Source organism: Leuciscus leuciscus (assembly GCF_965113295.1).
Source record: "Leuciscus leuciscus genome assembly, chromosome: 15".
In the NCBI taxonomy this organism is placed as follows: domain Eukaryota; kingdom Metazoa; phylum Chordata; class Actinopteri; order Cypriniformes; family Leuciscidae; genus Leuciscus; species Leuciscus leuciscus.
The window spans coordinates 5,038,863-5,059,936 of record NC_138739.1 but is presented as its reverse complement, the minus strand read 5'-3'; the positions used below and the strand labels follow the sequence as shown (position 1 = coordinate 5,059,936).

Sequence of the window (21,074 nt, the reverse complement as noted above, 5' to 3'; positions counted from 1 at the left end):
TCGTTGCATGGCTACAACGCCTAGATTCTATTTTTGATATCTCTGTAATCCTCTCCCGCTAACGGAGTTGAATTCCAATAACAGAATTCAGTGATGCGCATTGTTTTATAAGTTCATATGTCTGGAGAAAATCCTCTCCAGTTAAAGTCAATCATGACTCATTCGAGTGGGCGTGTCTAACCGGACAAAGGAATCTTCCCGCTCGAAAAATCTCGACAGCTGATTCGTCCTACACGAAGGAGGGGACGGCACCTGGGACACTGATAAAAGTCCAAAATCTCTTCTCTTCGCTCTCATCCTTCCGCTCTCAACTCATCCAACTTCTCTGGACCCTCCTCCCCGGCGCAGCGCTTCTCCAAGGAACATCTGAAGGAGGCCCTGGCCTTCTCCATCGAACGAACCCATGTTCGAGTCGTAACAGCCGGTCTTTGCAACTAAGATTTCCAGCCTCTCCCATCCCGGGAGACGAATCTGAACTTTTCCGGTAACGTTAAATTCAAGTGAGCCTTTACATCGTTTTTCGAAACGACCCAGAAGAAGAAGCTAGACGCAAACCAGCCGGACACGCGCACGCGCGTCCCCTTTTCAGCATCACACTGAAAGAGTACCACATCTCGCAAGTATATTGATTCCTATAAAAGCTGTTCCAGGTGTCTAGGTCTTAGGTCTGTGATTTAAGTTACCCTCTATCTTCCCTCTATATCTTTCTTTCTTTCTTTCATTCTGTTTTCATTCTGATCACGCTATGTTTATGTTTTTGTTCGGTTAAATGTTTATTCGTTGTTTGCATTTTTACGTACGTTTATGTTTGTAGTTTATATAATCTCTAGTGTGTGCCATTTTATTAATAAACCCATTTATACTTTTAACTGGCTCTGTGTTTGAAAACCCACTTTTTATAAAGTCAATGAAACAAAAGATCTATAAAGCTACAGGCTCTATATTATAAAACTACTTTGAGTAGTTTTAATTTATAAACCCAAAGAGGTTTTGTCTTCGTGGCCAGAAGACAAACTCTCTTGGAGTTTTGTAGACAGGAATACTTCTTCTTAACTGTAATGATCAGACAGTACAGAACGAGGCATTTCCTATAATTGATAAAGTAAATGCATATGCGATTTATGAATTATGACCATGCGTTATAAATATTAATATTGCCAAAATTCCCTATATTCTTGAGCTAATTCGCATTAACCCAGAGGCATTTACGCTACATGTATTATGGTGGAGATATTTCGAGCAGTTTCAAACTTCATTTTTTGTGGGCAAATTCAGTTTCAGTTGAATGTGTATTATTGGTATTAATAATTGTAGGCTATACGCGCGTTTTGAATTGTGAGATAAGTCGCCAAGGCGAACTCACCCAGCTGATCGCGGGCACAAAGCCAGCCCAGCTCTGCTAAAACTGCAGTTCATGACATTACATCTGTCTCTGTAAAGACGAAGCAAAACTCTTTGCAGTTGATACATGTAACATGATTTAAACCGACTAAATGAAGACGAAGGATCTCTTTTAGGATGAAGACGTAAATCTGATAGTTTTCAGTCGTAATAGGCCTTATGATATACAATACGTTAACGATAAGCTCCTGGTCAGAAATTGGCCTCGCGATCCAATTTCGTAAACCTACGCAAAAATCATAAAAGTGCTATTTTGATTAATGCTTATGGGAGATGAGCAGATGATAAGTCCTGCTCACAGCTGTTCTGATGCCTGGTGTGCTCACAGCTTAAGTAAATAGATGTTCAATGCCTGTTTGCTCACAGTTTCTAGTGATTAAAACACGAAGTTTTAATACCTGTTTTTATGTAAACCGTTTTATATGTAATGAGTAATTGGAGACCAGTTTTATGAATTAAGAAAAGATGATAATCCCTGTTCTTATTCTAAAACCGTCTCAATGTGTAATGTATAATGTGTAATTCCTGTTAGTCACATGTTGTGAAACTCGCGTCAGTTTTCCGCATGCAACAGAAGCGCAAAACACCACGTGATTCCACAGATAAAAAAATCTGCTGTCTTAACTGCTGAATCACGTCACCGACACTAGAGGGCAGCCTCTAGAGGTGTGGCAGGGCTCAAATTACGCGCCCCCCACCGACGTCATCCTGCGTGAGCGTCGCCTCCCACTGACGTCAGCCTGCGCGAGCGCAACTACGCCATCTCGTGGCGTTCTAAGATAATACCTGCTTTCAATTTCTTTTTCTCTCTGCATTCATTTTCTCTCTCAAATACTTAACTGCATTCAAGCTTAGCTTATGCTGATATTATTTGGAGTTAGACAATTCCTTTTTCTGTTTTTGACTGTCACACTTTAAGTTAAGTTCAAAAAAAAAAAAAAAAAAAAAGGGAAAACTTTTCGAATTAAAAACTTAGATTTGATTCACTCAGTTCATTGATAAGGTCCACCTAGGAAGAAGCACGCCACCGTGTGGCGATCTTGGGTCGACTTATCAATATCTGTTTAACCCCCAGTCTGCAATTGAAGTGTCTCATTGCCACCCTTTTCGTTTGATTATTTTTATAATCAATACTAATAACCTCAGTGTTATTGTAAGGATTATAGGAAGTCATTCTGAATTTCAGTTTTGATTATTTTTAGTATTGATACATCACTGTTATCATTCTGATTTTCTTTCCTTCCTTATTATTATTATTTTGGACCTCTCCTTGCATGCTTATTTGAATTTTAATTTAAACTAGTTTGAATTTTAATTTAAATTGTGTTCACTAACAACCAGGTGGACCACGGAGAAGGAATACGCCCCTTTCCCTTGTGGCACAAACCCACTGCAGGGCCTATCCCTCTGCCTGCGTCCCAAGCCTGTGTTGTTTATTTGAATTTTATTTCATTGATAATTTTTTTTTCTCTTTCCCCAGCCTTTTCAAAGGGGGGGTAGGTTATTCCGATAATTAACCATCGGTTATCATAATTCCTTTGTTGTATCATTATTTTAGTAAAGCCTTTGCCTCTGACTCCTGCATACCTATTTACTCAATTTGATGAAACCAGAAAGCCTTAATTTACTTTAAGTCTAACATTTTAATCCCTTATTGTGTATCTATTGGCAGGACTCAGTCAGTGCACTGTGGTAATCCAAAAGTCATCCCTGGTGGTTTCCGGTGGGCGGCGATCATCTGTCCGGCGTTACTGACACTGCGCTCTGTCTGGTGTTGGGACCGTCGGAGAGTCTGACCGCGCCCGCTGGTTTCCACCTGGATGACCTCTATTCACCCCAGGTAAACTAAAATTTGATAGAACCCATCCACTTATTATGAACCACAGAATACTAGCTATTCCTTCGGGGTATTTTAAGTGCTTAGACCCACCTTTCTCTCTCTAAGACACACCTTCTTTCGAGGTCCTGTCCCGATAACCCACGCATCTCCTGGCCCGATCAGGAACTCTCGCAGTGTTAATAAGGCTTAGGCCTCTTTATTTTATTTTATTTTATCTTATTTGATTTATTTTCCTTAAATAACGCTCCCCGTGTTATTGTTTGTGACATTTCATTGCAGACCAATGCACTTCCTTGTGTTGTGTTTCCCTCTGATCTTCCCTACCTTCAACCTTGTCTCTTTCTCCACTCTGTTGTGATTTGTTTCTTTCATTTCACTTAGACACAGAACCTAAGAGAGACCCCAGGAAAAGCTGAATAATAGAGTGACGATCAAAGCGGGCGTCGCTAGACGACCCCCCCAGGCTACCGCCTGTCCAAATTTCTATTGTGGGTTTCATCCATACCCACGAAATTGGCTCCGCTAACTGTTGACATCAGTTAGCCCCGAAATTCTCATAAACGGCATAGCCCGTATGAGTATAGCTCATTAACCCTAAAACAAACTTGCATTGTGTCTCTTTTTGTGTGTGCTGTGCTTCTCTCACCACAGTAAGCAGAGATGTCGAGCTAACCCAGTCCCACAGTACCTGGACCAGTTTGAGACCTGCGATCCAACCCAAAAGTACGACCACGAGCAGCTGGCCAAAATCTTCGGAAAATCGCACTCAACCTCGTCACCAAGGCCCGGGCCAGCGAAAGGCTCAGTCTCGATATGGAACAGAAGGCAGCCGCACTAAAGCTCCAGGCCACAGAAGCCCGGAAGGACCGAGCCCACACACAGAGTCGGCTAGACCAGCTAATCTTCCTGACCGAGGAAGAGGACGAGACGGACACAACGCTACAACAGGAAGTTGAAAGACTTCAAAAAGCCCTGGACGATCTTCGTCTGCACACAGATCAAAGACAGCAGTCGGAGGAAAACACCCGGGAGGAACTCAACGAAAGGCTCCAACGGGCTGAAGCTCTCCTTGAGAGAGCAGAGACTAAAATCCATCAGCTCATTCAGCAGAGACACGATCTCGAAGACGAACTAGACATGGTTCGCAGAGAACTGAGACATGCTTACAGTTTCAACCGCGACCGGGTAGGGGAAGAACATCTCACACCATTTCCCCCTTCCAGCGAGTCTGCGCCTTTCAGCCACACACCCAGAGCTGAAAAGGGGGGCGAAAGCCCACTGCACAACACCACGCCTGTCAGCCAAACACCAAGAGCTGTAAAGGGTCAGAATCCTCTCCAGACGGATTGGGCCCCCAGCAACAGCTCTCGTCCAACAAACCTCAACAAGATGGCCAGAAACATTCCTACGTTTGCCGGAGACTGCAGTGTTCATGCGTACCTTCAAGACATTGACTTTCACCTGCAAACTGTCGCCAACGCGACAGCTTGGGACAAATTGTACCTGGTAAGAATCACCTCAAGCAGAGAGGTGCGTAGTTTTCTGGATCGCCAACCACAGCCTGTCAAAGCAGATTACAAGCAACTGCGACAAGCGTTGATCCGCGAATTCTCTGACCCAGAATCAGACCAAGGGTTTATCACGGCCCTCGACGTGAAACAGGCCCGACTTGAACACCCACACTCCTATTATGACCGACTCCGACAAACGTTCTTCGGAGCAACCAACACACCAGATATGGAAGAAGATATAACCTTTAGAACTTTGTTTCTGCGGAACCTGCATAGCACCGTGAGTAAACATCTCGGCGTGCTCGTCTGCCCACGAACCATGTCTACTCGAGAACTCAGAGACTTAGCCCACAAGGCTTACACCAAGCAAAGGGCCATGGATGAAAAGACGGTAAAGACACACACAATTCACTCCGTCTCTGAGCACCGCTCAGAACCAGACAGCAGGTGGCGGCACGACTGTGACGGTGCCCGTCCAAAGCGTCGGACCGACCGCTCAGAAAGATTCTGGAACCAGCACCACCCGCCGTCCAGAACTCCAAGCCCAGACCGTCGAAACTGGAACCACTCTCCTCAGAACACTGGTGAGCCCGAGTCTTCTTACATCACAGATGAAGACAGTGCAGCCACGTCTGACACAGACACAGAAAACGAACACTGACACCTACTGCTTCAAGGTCCTGACTGACCTGCAGTTGAGTAACCAAACCAATGTCTGCGCCACATACAGACAACCCACCCACCCACCCTAACCATTGCAGTGATTACACAGCACAAACGAACTTTACCAACTACACTGCACGCCTCAGAGCCGCTAAACGCTACCTCCGCTGTGTACAAAGAAAGTCATGCGGGCCTCTGATGAACAGACTTTTCCTATGCCACCACTTACCCCTCCACCACCCTCGCAGGCCATCTGAGCTCACTGACGACCAGTGCCTCAGACAGCTGTCTGCCACCACGCACATGTTGCGTTCACAAGACTTCAATACGCATTGTGCACCTGTTGCCATCACAGCGCCACAGCTCGTAAAGCCACAAAGCACAAGGGGGGGCCAGGCGTAACAATGACGCCACATGTGCCAAAAAGCCATGCATGGGACATCAAAGCATGTGACATACCAACCTCAGCGAAAACAAAAGACTGTCCTAAGCCAATCAAGGACGTCCCTCGCTGGAATTTTTTTTTTTCTTCTCTCTCTCTCTCTCCCTATCGCCTCTAACAGGATGCAGGCCGCAGTGGTTCGCGAGAAAGCAGCCACACTCACCAGGTCTGGCATCCGGCATCGCACGGAGAGAGCAACCCTGAGTCCTGAACACCAAGGCAGGACTCGCACTCAACACAGTCCCTCCAAGCATGGGCAACCGCCCAGCCTGAACACCTCACCTGTGTCCATACCTGGACCGCAGCTGACGCTGCGCTGTGTACCTCCACAGCAACCGACCACGCCCTGACTCCCGTCTTGGCTTTCACCCTGTACCAGACCCTACCAAATGTGAGCAGCCACAGCAAAGCTCACAAAGCCGTGTCTGGTGGTTTCCTATGGAACCGCAAAAAGGGGGTCCCGATCCGGGGCTCGCCTAAACCTCATTTGACCTGAGTCCTCAGTCATCAGCCGCTTGCCATCGACCATTGCGCTAATTTGTTGTTCGATAAAGTCCTTCCGAGGTCTTTATCTAACAAAAAGGGGGAATATGTAACGACAATGACTATGACATGCGGTCACATGCTGTTCAAATTAGTAAATCCTGATCTCCAAGTCTGCTTGAACGGTCAAAATTGCATCTTTGTGGCTCCCCCGAGGGACATTTGAGTCACATAAGGAAACCCTGTTTTCTTAGAATCCCCTCTAAAACCCCCATTTCAGCTCTGGACTCCCTGTGACTTTTACAACCTCACAGACTCGTGACATTCCAGAACACACACACACGTACACACACACACACACACACACACACACACCAACATCCTTTTGTGTTTAACTTAAAATGTGTGTAACTCAGACTGGTATCTGAATTTCCTGTATGTATGTGTGATTAATGTTGTTGTGATCATACAGTTATGATCTTCGAGTGTTTGGATCTGAAATTTATTTTTGAAGAATGTTCTCCCAGTAGAATCGCATCCCGTAACCCGAGCTCATTGGCAGGTCATAAAATTTGACCACAGAGCTATCCAGCCCTATGCATGAGATAACAGGGTCGCAACATTCCAACACACACACACATACAAACACACTCTGGACTGTGAAACAGAAACCCCCTTACAGAAAAGGACTTTTACCCATAAAGTCACTCCTAAAGGTACTAAATATATAAATTTGTGTGTTAAGAGGTGTGTGTAACCCATAGGAAAGCATATGTCCTATTTGTGACCTTAATAGAACTGCTATTGCCTATACAAATGCATAATAATGTATCGTTGCATGGCTACAACGCCTAGATTCTATTTTTGATATCTCTGTAATCCTCTCCCGCTAACGGAGTTGAATTCCAATAACAGAATTCAGTGATGCGCATTGTTTTATAAGTTCATATGTCTGGAGAAAATCCTCTCCAGTTAAAGTCAATCATGACTCATTTGAGTGGGCGTGTCTAACCGGACAAAGGAATCTTCCCGCTCGAAAAATCTCGACAGCTGATTCGTCCTACACGAAGGAGGGGACGGCACCTGGGACACTGATAAAAGTCAAAAATCTCTTCTCTTCGCTCTCATCCTTCCGCTCTCAACTCATCCAACTTCTCTGGACCCTCCTCCCCGGCGCAGCGCTTCTCCAAGGAACATCTGAAGGAGGCCCTGGCCTTCTCCATCGAACGAACCCATGTTCGAGTCGTAACAGCCGGTCTTTGCAACTAAGATTTCCAGCCTCTCCCATCCCGGGAGACGAATCTGAACTTTTCCGGTAACGTTAAATTCAAGTGAGCCTTTACATCATTTTTCGAAACGACCCAGAAGAAGAAGCTAGACGCAAACCAGCCGGACACGCGCACGCGCGTCCCCTTTTCAGCATCACACTGAAAGAGTACCACATCTCGCAAGTATATTGATTCCTATAAAAGCTGTTCCAGGTGTCTAGGTCTTAGGTCTGTGATTTAAGTTACCCTCTATCTTCCCTCTATATCTTTCTTTCTTTCTTTCATTCTGTTTTCATTCTGATCACGCTATGTTTATGTTTTTGTTCGGTTAAATGTTTATTCGTTGTTTGCATTTTTACGTACGTTTATGTTTGTAGTTTATATAATCTCTAGTGTGTGCCATTTTATTAATAAACCCATTTATACTTTTAACTGGCTCTGTGTTTGAAAACCCACTTTTTATAAAGTCAATGAAACAAAAGATCTATAAAGCTACAGGCTCTATATTATAAAACTACTTTGAGTAGTTTTAATTTATAAACCCAAAGAGGTTTTGTCTTCGTGGCCAGAAGACAAACTCTCTTGGAGTTTTGTAGACAGGAATACTTCTTCTTAACTGTAATGATCAGACAGTACAGAACGAGGCATTTCCTATAATTGATAAAGTAAATGCATATGCGATTTATGAATTATGACCATGCGTTATAAATATTAATATTGCCAAAATTCCCTATATTCTTGAGCTAATTCGCATTAACCCAGAGGCATTTACGCTACAATACTATGATCATGAGTGTGTTTACTGGCTGAAACAGTTCTTGACGTTAGGGAAAGAGGCTCCCAGGATAAGAGGTACCTTAATAATTCATTACATTTATAGCGCTTTTCTCGGCATCTCTCAATATCAGCGGCTGATACATCTCTAATAATGAGCCATTGTTTGTCTCTTTGTTTTAATGAATATTTAACTGATATGATCTTAAGTATTAAACATTTTACTCACATTTTTCTCAATCTTTTTCAGCTCCTGTAGTGTCTCTGTTACAGAAGTATCCCTCTTCTCCAGTAGTGTGTCATGCCACAGGTTTCTACCCATCAGGAATGACTATTACATGGTTAAAAAATGGACAGGAGCACCATGAGGATTGGGATCTTGGAGAGCTTCTGCCAAATGAGGACGAGACCTTCCAGAAGACATCTACCCTTTATGTTACTCCAGACGAATGGAAGAACAACCAGTTCAAATGTCAGGTGGAGCACCAGGGAAAAACCATCCAGAAGACTGACGATGAGATCAAGAATAAGTACATTAAGTTAATAATGCTGCATAGTATTTTTATGGTTATGCCTCTTTAATTCATAGTTCCCTTTTGATACTCTACTCGTACTGCGTCACTAGACACTGTTATGGGGAAAACTCCTTTCTGAAGCAATAGTATGTAAAACTAGGAATTGTAATGTAGATTGTAGATTGTAAGCATGCAAACAATTACTGTGCACATGTGAGTAGTTTCTCGAGGGCACGAAAAAGTTTCTTGTCTGCATGCAAGAGTTTGTATATATACACTACTGTGCAAAAGTCTTTTTGCAGTATTTTAGTATTTTCACCCCCCAAAAAATAGTTTTAAGCCAGTTATTTATATTTTTTGCTGTAGTGTGTCTGCTTACATTTCCAAACATTAATTTTGCCATTAATTGTAATAATCCAGTGAGATTTTTGCATGCACAAGGAGTGACAAGAGCCGGTATAATCTGATCTCACCATCATTGATTCTGTCTGTGATTACATGAAGAAACAGAAAAAAAATTGAGACAGACTAAATCCAGAAGAACTGCAGCAACGTCTCCAAGATGCTTAAAGAAACCTTCCTCCAAAGCTACAGTACTGTGAGATGTTTTAGGCACTTGTGTAAAAATGCTGTAAAGTGAGGATGCTTTCCAAAATAATGTCATAAATAGATTTTATTTATCAAGTAGCTTCTATTAAAGGAGAACTCCCGTCAATTTTAACATTGAGCTAATTTTTTTTGTAAATTTGGAGTGCTGTCAATACAGAGAACAACGACAAAAATCGGTGTTGCCTACACCGTGTTATCCTCTTTTTAAAATGTACACCCTGTTGACTTGAATGGGGCAAGTTTTAAACCGGTTTAGTTACCTATGATCACACACGTGAACTTTATTAGTGAGGCTTTATTAGTGCTGTTCATTGATTCGAGTAACTTTTTTGACATTTGGGTATAAAGTGTTTTAATTTTACAATATATGGTGTAAAAATGTCTGAGTGCTGCCCTCTTAAGGTTGAACGGTGGCTACTGCAGTTGAATTTTCCTATTGGATGTTGCGGTGGCAAGTGACGTAAGTGGTGGCAGGTGACGTAAGCAGGTTCCAGCTCTACCACGCCCCTGGTATGAGCTAGCGTAGATTTATCTGTATTGTACAGTGGTCAGGAGGGTACATAGGTGTAGTGTTGTGGTTGCAACAGCACTGTTGGACTGCATAGCTTTCCAGCAGACTTGGAAATTAGGCGCCAGTGTTTGCATGCACTTGGCCTGGAAGACCGTGAGTGTGGAACCTGCATTTTACGCGGGATTGCTTCTCCAACGCAATAGAGGTGGAAATGGGCTTCTCCACACAGCTCGCGCTGAAAAGCGACGCAGTGCCAAACGCCACTCCTCCTGCATGGAGTCCACCACCGCAGCGGCGTCTTGATGTAAGTGATCATATATATTTTTATATTCCTCTGGGGTCGATAAATGCGTCGGCGCATTTTGCTGGATTTTTTCACATAGCGGCAAAATATGAATATGCCTATAGAGAGCGCGCGCTATTGACATCAACTTGATAAAAACAGAGAATGACGGGCTCTGATAAAACTCATCAGATGCATGTACTTTTACGTCGTCTTGCGACCCTGTGAGTCACTCTCCATTTTAGAGAGTCTGACAGCAGATCTCAGGTGCACGCCCCCCCCGCTCACGGTTCGTCCCCTCTATCTCCGCTGGGGTCTGCCCACTTTTCTAGCATTTTTCAAATATTGACAGTGGGTGGAGTCAGGCTCTGACCAGGGGTTTAGTTACCCTTTAACATCACTTTTATTCATATCTTTCACATCTGCTGCAGTCAGATTCACCCGTGTTCACTCTGAAGGAATCACTCACATTGGCTGTGCACTTATAATGACACATCAAGGATGTTAAGAAGGTAAAAGCAGGTTTAAAATATGCCCCATTGAAGTCAACAGGGTGTAAATTTTAAAAAGAGGATAACACAGTGTAGGCAACACCGATTTTTGTCGTTGTTCTCTGTATTGACAGCACTCCAAATTTACAAAAAAATGTGCTCAATGTTAAAATTGACCGGAGTTCTCCTTTACCTGAATCAAATCAATATTTGGTGTGACCACCCTTTGCGTTTCAAACAGCTGTTGTCCAGGTACACTTGCAGATAGCTTATAAAGTAGCTTTGTAGGAAGGTTTCTTCAAGCGTCTTGGAAAAGTTGCCACAGTTCTTCTGGTTTTAGTAGTTTTTTCTGTTTCTTCATGCAATCCCAGATGGATTCGATGATGGTGAGATCAGATCTCCGTGTGGAGCACCGGCTGTTGTCAGACTCCTTATGCATATTAAAATCTCACTGTGATAATTACAATGGCAAAATAAAAGTTTGGAAGTGTAAACTGATATTTCCTACTGACACTACAGCAAAGGATATAAATAACTGTCTTAAAACCATTTTTTGGGGGGTGAAAATACAAATTTTGCTTTGGAGGTCTCCAATAACAAACGCTTTCATTTTCTCATAATATACATTGTACATCACCATATGGTGGCGTATGGTGGCGTGATAAGGCGTTTTTCAATGATTCTCAAACAAATCGTCAGATGAATTCAGTTTCTTTAAATCCCTCCTTTCCTCTGCCTGCTCTGCTCTGATTGGCCAGACGGCCCAGTCTGTTGTGATTGGGTGACCGCTTACAGCGCCTGTCAAAAGCTAAACATCCATTGCCATAACTGAACTTCAGCTCCGGAGGCTTCCTCAGTCCTCAGCGATTACACACTGTAAAGAAGCGTAAACCTCATTTAGACCTCATGGAGATTTTAGAAGCATTCGTCTAAAGGTTATACTACTGTTGTATCGCTGTGGTAATTTTAACCAGACTCTTCACATCCTCATCCTTTGAAAGGGTTTACAAAGAGAATTTGCTTTTGCAGAGCAGAAAACAGTGTCTTCTCGACATGCACAACACGAACCTGCTACAGTGTTTGAGGGCAGGTCAAGTTGTTTGCGGGCGGACAACATAAAACATAGGTGGGCATTAGGTAGATGTGTTACCCAGTGACGTAGCCGTCACGGAAGAAAGATTCAAATTCCTGACGACTTGTTTAGGTGGTTCAGAGTCCATTCTTTCTTTTGAGAACCAACAACTTTATTTATTGCGTGCTCTTTTGTCTTCATAACTTTGCAGAAAGCTGCATTACACATTGCATGAAAGGGAATATTCAAAAAAATCTAAATAGGGGCACTTTAAATATGATCTGAAGGTTTAGAAATTTGAGTCTGAAAAAGTATGGAATTTTGAAATGGAAAATGTGTAGGAACCCTGTCTAATGGCGCTTTTCCATTACCAGTACCAGCTCGACTCGACTCGGCTCGCTTTTCGCTCCGTTTTCCATTGCAGATAGTACCTCCACAATAGTACCTGGTCGTCATAGCGACGCCGCAGGAAACTGCCGTGACTTAATCTTTTACGCGAGACGCGCGAGACACACCCGCTACCCACACACACAGGACAATGGAGGAAATCGAGTGTATGCTGTTTTTGGATGTTTTTGTTTTTGCAGTTTTTTTTATTCAGGATACTCCGTCTGGCGCATGCAACGATGACACAGTGAATAGTGACAATTCTCTCTGACCAATCAGCAGTCTGCCGTGTTTTCACGTCACATTTTAGTATCGCCTCAGCTAGCTTAGAACCTTCCCGGAGGTGGTACAAAAAAAAGTACCTGGAAGCAGGTACAGGTACAACTTTTACACAGTGGAAAACCAAACAGAGCCGAGTTGAGCCGAGGCAAACTGGTACTGTGTAGTGGAAAAACACCATAAGTGAGCTCACGTCAGTCTATATCCCGCGTGTCTCACTTTTTTTGCAGCAGAGGGAAATCCCCAGTGCTGCACATTCTGCGAGAGCGAGCTCTACGCTCTATGACTTAGGTGAGACTCATGGAGTATATTCCTTCTGAAAGAGCATTTTTTTCACCAGCGTTTGCTGTAAAATGCCGAACATCTGAGCGTCACTTGCTGGCTCCGGCCCCACAAGCTGCGTTCATTGAAGACGAGTGCTTTCACTACGAGAGCGCGCGAGTCTCGCCTAGAGGCATTCACAGGCTCCTCCCCTCATTCTAAATATTTTTCCTTTCTCTCTAACATGAGACAAAGAAACAATGGAATCACAATGCTGATTGAATGGGACTAGGGGAGCTCACGCCGGCCTATTTCCTGTGTGTCTCATCGTCTCTGCAGCAAGGGGATTTCCCAGCTCTATGTGCAATGTGAAAGCGAGCACAGGACTGACAGCGCTCAGCTAAATGCGATGCTAGTAGCTCATTAATATATGATGTTCTCCTCCATGACTGTCAGGTGAGGCTCATATAACTAACAAAGGTTCCCAAAACAGCTTATTTTATGCCTCCTAGCACCCGGTTCAGTTCCTGTTGCTGGAGACAGTGTGTTTGTTGCAGCCTCTGGGCCTGTTCAGTTTCACGCTCCCATGCTGTTATAGCGAACACAAACATACTCAAAAGAGGGAGCTCTTTTCCTCTTTCACTTAACACGAGCCCCAGGCCCCTGCACAGCGGCCTGCCGCTCGACCTGATAGAACCCCTTGCCACACAGGCCAAGGCCTGGGAGGCCATCCCTGGAGTGTCAGAATGGGTTTTGTGGATAATAAAAAGAGGTTACTCTCTACAATTCGCTCTCAGACCACCACTCTTCAGCGGCGGGGTTCCCACATCAGTAAGGAGCAGCGAAGCTCTCGTCCTTCGCATCGAGGTGATGAATTTACTGACGAAAGGAGCCGTAGAAACGGTCCCGCCAGCACAGAGCCAGTCAGGCTTTTACAGCCGTTACTTCCTTGTCCCCAAGAAAGATGGTGGTCTCAAACCCATCTTTGACCTCAGATGCCTGAATCGCGCCTTCATGAAATCCTCACACTTTCACGAAGTGCATGGATATTTCCTGGGGAGCCCCTCTCCCCTCTGTGACAGATGGGAATCCACATTCTGAACTATCTCGACGACTGGCTTGTTTTGGCCTAGTCGGAGGCGGAGCTAAACTCTCACAGATCTGTGCTCCTCAGCCACTTGAAGTGCCTGGGACTCAGAGCTCACTGTCCCCCAGCCAACAGATTTCTTCGACTCAGCCCACATGTGGGCCGCAGTCACGTCAGAGCGTGCTCTGACCAATCAGCAGCCCGCGGCCTCCTTCAAAATTGGAGCCTGTCCCACCGTCAGGTCTTTCCAGAGGATGCTGGGCCTCATGGCCTCTACATCTCCAGTACTTCAGCTAGGCCCGCTGCACATGCGGCCCCTACAGTACTGGTTGAAACCTTGAGTACCAGCCTATGCCTGGCATCACGGACCCCTATGTATCAAGGTGAACCAGGCCTGTGTCTCAGCCCTGGCCCCTTGGAGGAATTCTCATTGGTTCCAGTCTGGCGTGGCGCTGGGAGCGGTCACCAGAAGGAAGGTGGTCTCGACAGACGCTTCCAACACAGGTTGGAGCCTTTGGCTCCTGGTCAAACGAGGAAAGTCGGCTACACATCAACTGCCTGGAAAAGCTAGCAGTCTGTCAAGCCTTTCAGACTTTCCTACCAGACCTGAAGGGACACCACGTCTTGGTCCGATCGGACAGCATGACAGTGGTGTCACATAAATCGCCAGAGCAGGCTCACCTCGAAACTTCTGTTCAAATTGGTGAAACAACTCCTGGTATGGGCACACCACAACCTGCGCTCTCTGAGAGCAGCGCACATGCCAGGCAAGCTGAACCAAGGTACAGACATGCTATCTCAAAGCAACGTCCCCTCTTTGCCTCAGAAGACAACTCTCACTGCCCAACTTATTTTTCAAAGAGCAGGGATGCGCTGGCCCACGACTGGCCCAGTCTTCTCCTATATGCTTATCCCCCGACCGCTCTGATCCCCCAGATCAGAATTTTTTCTGATACTGTAACTGGAACTGTAAATTTGTTTATGTACATTTCTGAAATGCATAACTGATAACATCACTCTGAATTGTAAAGTAGATGCATGCATGTTCGTTAAAGCTGCTTTGAAACGATATGTAATGTGAAAAGCGCTATACATATAATAAATAAATAAATAATTAAATTTGAATTGAATTGAATTGAAAGAGTCTTGGCTAGCCTACTACGCTTATAGCTCCCCCCGCTTAGCTCTGCCTAATAATGTATCGCGCTGAAAGCAGACAGGCACACAGCTATGCTGCTCGCGTTTACACTTGCGTGCATGGCAATGACGTAAGATGCACACAAACGCACCAGGGTTCGATAGAGTTAAGTTGAGTGTGAAACCAGACCAATGCTGCGGGGGGCACCAGGAACAATCGCGCTTGGGCTCAGACCACAGCAAACGAGCCCAGTGTGAAAGCACCGTCACCTGCCTCCTCCATTTTTCATATCAAAGCAGTGAAGGCGGGGCGAGGGGGAAGAAAGAGGATAGCAGATTAACCAGCAGGGCATGCACATCACACAGACTGGTGTGTGGAGGTGAATTACAGTGAGCAGTTTGAGACGGGAGACCAAAAATAAATAGGTGGGCAATAGTAAAACGACACGTTGACTAAAAATATTGCCGTCTACTAATTTTCATGGTCAATTACGTCGACTAATCACAGCAGCACTAGACCACTGACGCTAAAGACCATAGTTCTGCTAGCACTGTCAAGCGTGTAGGTAAAATACATCCACTCTCTGTGAGCGCCTCATGCTTGAAAATTGGACCGAACGACTGCAAAGTCATCCTTAAAGGACAAGTTCGGTATTTTACACTTAAAGCCCTGTTTACAGATCGTATCTGATGAAATAGAACGGTTAAGATTAAAATTTGGACACATGCTGCTGTCCCGAGAATTTTAGGGTTATTTCGCGAAAAGATCAAGCACATATTCACACATCAGGTACATGATTGATTTAATTTCTCACAAACTGATTTTTCAAATATATTTGTGAGTTTTAATAATTTATGCCTTTATATGTTTATCTTTTTCAGAAAATATTGAAATCTAAAGCAGAACACTGAACTTCAAGTGTGTTCTTGTTCTTCTAGTGTTTGTTTGAGCTTGTGCTCTCTCTTTCAGTGTCAGATTTTAAAAAAATTCCACTTTGAAAGGCTTTTTTTGTTTATATTTCTCTACAAGACACAGATCAATTAACCACTACTGCTGTATATTTGCTCTGTGTTTGCTTGCCTTTAGCAATAAAGCTTTCTCACTCTAAGGTTCAAGAGTATCTCCATGTTTTCTTACATTTATTATGTCAAGCGCCCCCTGGAGGAATAATAATTTTATGTAAGCAATTAGTGTGCTGTATTGTGAATAAGTCCCTCACGAATGAAAGGTGTGGTTAGACACGACTATAGCCTTTGACTATATTCACCATACATCACGCCTCAAGTACCTTATTGCTTTTATAAAACGGTTACCAGAAAACGGCAGTAAACGGCCTCATCTGATGGAGCTCAAATGATCCAATAGCGTTTCCATGACTTTCCAAAAGGGGAAATATAGCGAGATTGATTACAGCAGTCAGAAGAGAGAAAGATTCAAATAAACCGTCTGTAACAAGTTAGCTCAAAGGGGAAATATTAATAATAACTCATAATTATCAATTATGATTAATTATTAATATTTGGATTAATTTGAGGTAGCTAAATTAATATTACAATCAATTAATCAGTTCCAACAAACTCTTTTGATTATTTCATTTATTCTAAGAAAAGCGTATCTTTCATGGCCACCGAAAAATAATTATTTCTTAGCATGTACAGCGCTTAGAGCATGTAACAAGATCAAGATCGTAAAATGGACTTTGTTGCAAGCAGAGAATCAGAACCAAATACATATTGTGCACAAGTTTTATTAACTAAATCACAAACATAACTAAACTAAACAAACATACATACATTCATACATGCATGCATAGGTAAAATGGTGAGTGATATGGAACCAGAAACATGAAATGGAACTATGGAAAAGATCTATCTATGAAAAGAACCATCAGCTTATCATTTTCAAAGCACCTCTAAAATTGATACTTGCATGGTCTGTGCAGTGGACACAATTCTTGAAGCGGTCGAAAATGGAAGTCGTTGATAGAAGGTAAGTGTCAAATGTTATTGTACAAATTGCAATCGTTTTCTTCTCCACTGGATGGAGAAGATGTGATGAACTTGCATGGTTATTTTGACGCTGTGTTCATGGCTGGAGTGCAGATTGTCCCCACAGACAATCAACCTGAAGAAGCAGCAGTAGAGGCCCGAAGAAGAGAGAGGGTCACTGTGGATTTGTCTCTAATAAAGCCTGAGAAAGGCCCCACCTCTCCAGGTTTGCTTGATCAATGAGAAGGGTGGAATTTCCAAGCGGGAAGATTCCTCTGTGGTTGATTTATGAGTCTTTGTTCTAAGCGTGCTCATTTTCATGTGCAGCTGGATTGGTTTCTGATGACGAAACTAAGAAAGATTCTTGTAATACTAATATGTTGCGCAGATATCAGCATATCATATACACAATCATTTCGATCTTCAAAGTACCAATTTATAGAGACCACACATGGTATCGGTGAGGTTACATTGACCGTTGGTTCTATAATAAAATACATAGTATCAAAGAGATAATAGTATCAAAAGATAATAGCATTAAAAGACACAACACAAGACAGTAAATCATTCACAAAATGTTCTGGAATGCATGTTAATTTCATGTTTTAACTAAACAAATACTTGTGTCTCACTTGTCTCAGTCGTTACACGTCACTCCCTCAGAAACACCCTCGTAGCAGTGTTTACTAGTTACTCTTTTGGAATGGAATGCCAACAGTTACACTATCAGTAAAAAGTTCTTGATCGGTAAGATTTTAAATGTTTTTTTTTTTTTTAAAGTATCTTCTGCTCACCAAGGCTATTTGATTAAAAGTAAAAAAAATATATATATATTGTAATATTGTTAAATATTATGACAATTTAAAATAACTTTTATATTTGTATATATTTTAAAATGTAATTTATTCCTGTGATCAAAGCTGAATATTCAGCATCATTAGATGCATCAGATTTTTTATCATTAAAACATTTGTCAAATAGATATCTGAAGTCAATATCAAAAAGTAACAATTTGAAAGGGATAGTTCAGCCAAAAATGAAGAAGATTCTTGCAGTCAGTCTTCAGACGCAAAATCAAACCGTTACTATTAGGACCAGCCATCCAGTGTTGTTTAGTATTATTTATATAATATTATAGTTTTGTATTAATATTTTGAATTAGATTTTTTTTTCATATTCATTTTCTGTTTATTTTTTTTTTGTAATTTTGTTATGTAGTTGTGTCATTGTTGTTAGTTTTTTTTATAGTACTAATAAAGGTTCTATTTAGGTTTTATTTTATTTGTTTGGTTTTAGTTTTTTATTTATTTTATGTTACAATACTTTGACTTAAACCCATTTTGGGTATTTTCCATGGAAACGTTTGTTTCGTTTCATTTTTGTTTTTCGTCTAATATTTATATTTAATTTGATTTTAGCTGTTTTCAATTAACATTTCTTTTTTGTTAATGATGATAACCTAGCTAACCTATAACCTAACTGGACCAAACTAATAACTTATTTTTAGTATTGATTATAATTTATTTAATCAGTTAGTTGTTTCAGCCTTTTATTGCTGTTTCAATATATTATAGTATTCTCAAGTGTTGTTTGTTTGTTTGTTTGTTTATCTTTTAGAAACTTCAGAAGCAAACTTGGAAACAAGCAAACCAGCACTGGTGATGAGTGTGATGTTTTTATTGACAGTCCTGGTTATTGGTATTGCAGTCTGGTTTAAGCTAGTAAGTATATGATTACATGTCTTTTTTCTGCTCTTATTTCTCATTCCAGTGTTTCCATCCGCTTTAGGATGATGGGAATGTCCTCAGCAATCACACAAGCATTCAAAAGTTTTGATTTACACAGATAATAATTGAATGTGTTTGATAGAAATTCCATTAAGTTGGAATTAAACTAAGCTAATGTTTCACTAAAGTTGTGAATCACTATTATTCTTAATTATTGTTTTTAAACTGCACAGCCTCATCTTCAATAGCCGTCACTTCAGTCAAATTTACATGTGATAAACTTTTGAATGCTAGTGTAAACTGACTCCAAAACATCTTCAAATGTCAAGGAATTAGACATATTGTTAATGCGGTCAATCACTAGATGCATAATCCCGTTTTCAGAAGCTGAATTTACATGGAACACTATTGACACTAGTCCAGGAGTTCAAAGTCAAAGACAGTGGACCTCACTTTTGACATACACAATACGTACACGCAATTTTTTGTACTAATTTTCAATAGAGATTATTGCGGCGAGAGCGCTGAACACACCCAGTATGTTTGCACATTAATAATAACGGAAACATAACAACGTCTCTTGTCAGAAACCCTGCATCTTTTAGCTTTTTAAAGGATTGTTTTCGCTATAATGTATTGATTTAAATGATTAATCATTAAAGGAGAACTCCGGTCAATTTTAACATTGAGCTCATTTTTTTGTAGATTTGGAGTGCTGTCAATACAGAGAACAACGACAGTATTCTCCTGTTATTGTCACTTGCACTGCATGTCACTTGTATAGTATAGCCTTCTCTGTCAGCACCAAGTGCTTTACATATGATACATGTACTTACTATTATTATTATTATTATTATTATAAATGCAGGGAGATAGTCAGACTGTCTGAGAAGATTTCAGAACTAGAGACACACATCCAAACTTTAATCGAGGGCTTTCGATACTGCTTTGGATGCGACTAGCTTAGTGAACTCTGTACATTGTTCATTTCCCGCTGAAGTAGAGCCCGTGCAGCAGGGCAACTGGGTGACCGTGAGACGCTGTAGTCACGGGACAAAACACAGCTCTTCCGTTCTGATTACCATAACAAATAGATTCTCCCCACTCAGTGAAACACCCACTGAGAATCCTGTTGATTGTGCCCTAATAATTGGTGATTCGATCACACGGAATGTGAAAATAGAGACACCAGCCACCATAGTCACATGTTTGCCGGGAGCCAGAGCGCCTGACATCAAAGCAAATTTAAAAGTGCTGGCTAATGCTAATCATAAATTCTCTAAGATTATTATTCATGTCGGCACTAATGATGTTCGACTCCGCCAGTCGGAGATCACCAAAATGAATATTAAAGAGGTGTGTGAACTCGCAAGTACGATGTCAAGGACTGTAATTTGCTCTGGCCCCCTTCCTGTTTGCAGGAGTGATGAGATAGTCAGTAGATTGTCCTCACTCAATGGCTGGTTGTCTAAGTGGTGTCCGCAAAATAATATAGAATTCATAGACAATTGGAAAAGTTTTTGGGGCAGACCTGACCTGTTGAAAAGAGATGGTATTCATCCCTCCTGGGATGGTGCTGCTCTTCTCTCTAGTAATATGGCTCATAGTCTTAGAGCTCAAACATGACAATCTGGGGCTCAGGTCAGGAAGTAGACAGACTGGCTAAACCGACCGTCTGCTAGCGGCCTCGCGTCACCAAGGTCTGATAAATCCCATCACATAGAGCCTCTTTCACCTAGATATCATCATATAGAGACTGTGTCTGTTCCCCGAATTAGGATATACAAAAAACTTCCAAACTTATCTAAGGGTTAAAATTTGATTGATGTTCAACAAATAAAAAACTATAATGCAGATGAACAAATGATAAAGCTCAGGTTGCTGAATATTAGATTCCTTACTTCAAAAGCACTTATTGTTAATGATACGATTACAGACTATAATCTAGATGTGCTGTGTTTGACAGAAACCTGGCTAAAACCAGACGATTACATTACTTTAAATGAGTCCACCCCGCAAAATTAATGCTATAAACACGAGGCTTGTTTAAAAGGAAAAGTAGACAATTACTGTATTGCTGGGGTATTGCTGTAATTTATAGTTTCTAGTCTAGTTTCAAATATAATCATTTTGAAGTGATGGTGCTTTCTGTAACGTTATCGAGTGTAAATGATAAATCACGTTTGAGATTTGTGCTGGCTACTGTATACAGGCCACCAGGGCACCATACAGACTTTATCAAAGAATTTGCTGACTTTCTAGTTAGTACTGGCTGCAGATAAAGTACTAATTGTTGGTGATTTAAATATACATGTGGATTACGAAATAGATGCATTGGGATTGG

The 21,074-nt window shown here is 42.1% G+C and overlaps 2 protein-coding genes across 2 annotated transcripts in view; both read left to right on the top strand.

Annotated features, from left to right (window-relative positions):
- Positions 1-8,979, top strand: part of LOC309476090 (major histocompatibility complex class I-related gene protein-like) — a 106,234-nt gene extending 97,255 nt beyond the window's left edge. Inside the window, exon 4 of the mRNA XM_082139258.1 lies at positions 8,633-8,979. Coding sequence (XP_081995384.1) covers positions 8,633-8,964 — 332 coding nt within the window. The 3' untranslated portion in view covers positions 8,965-8,979. The remainder of the gene's footprint in view (positions 1-8,632) is intronic.
- The window catches only part of LOC309476121 (major histocompatibility complex class I-related gene protein-like), a 113,346-nt gene that overhangs the window by 77,109 nt on the left and 15,163 nt on the right, over positions 1-21,074 (top strand). The gene's annotated exons all lie outside the window — the stretch shown is intronic.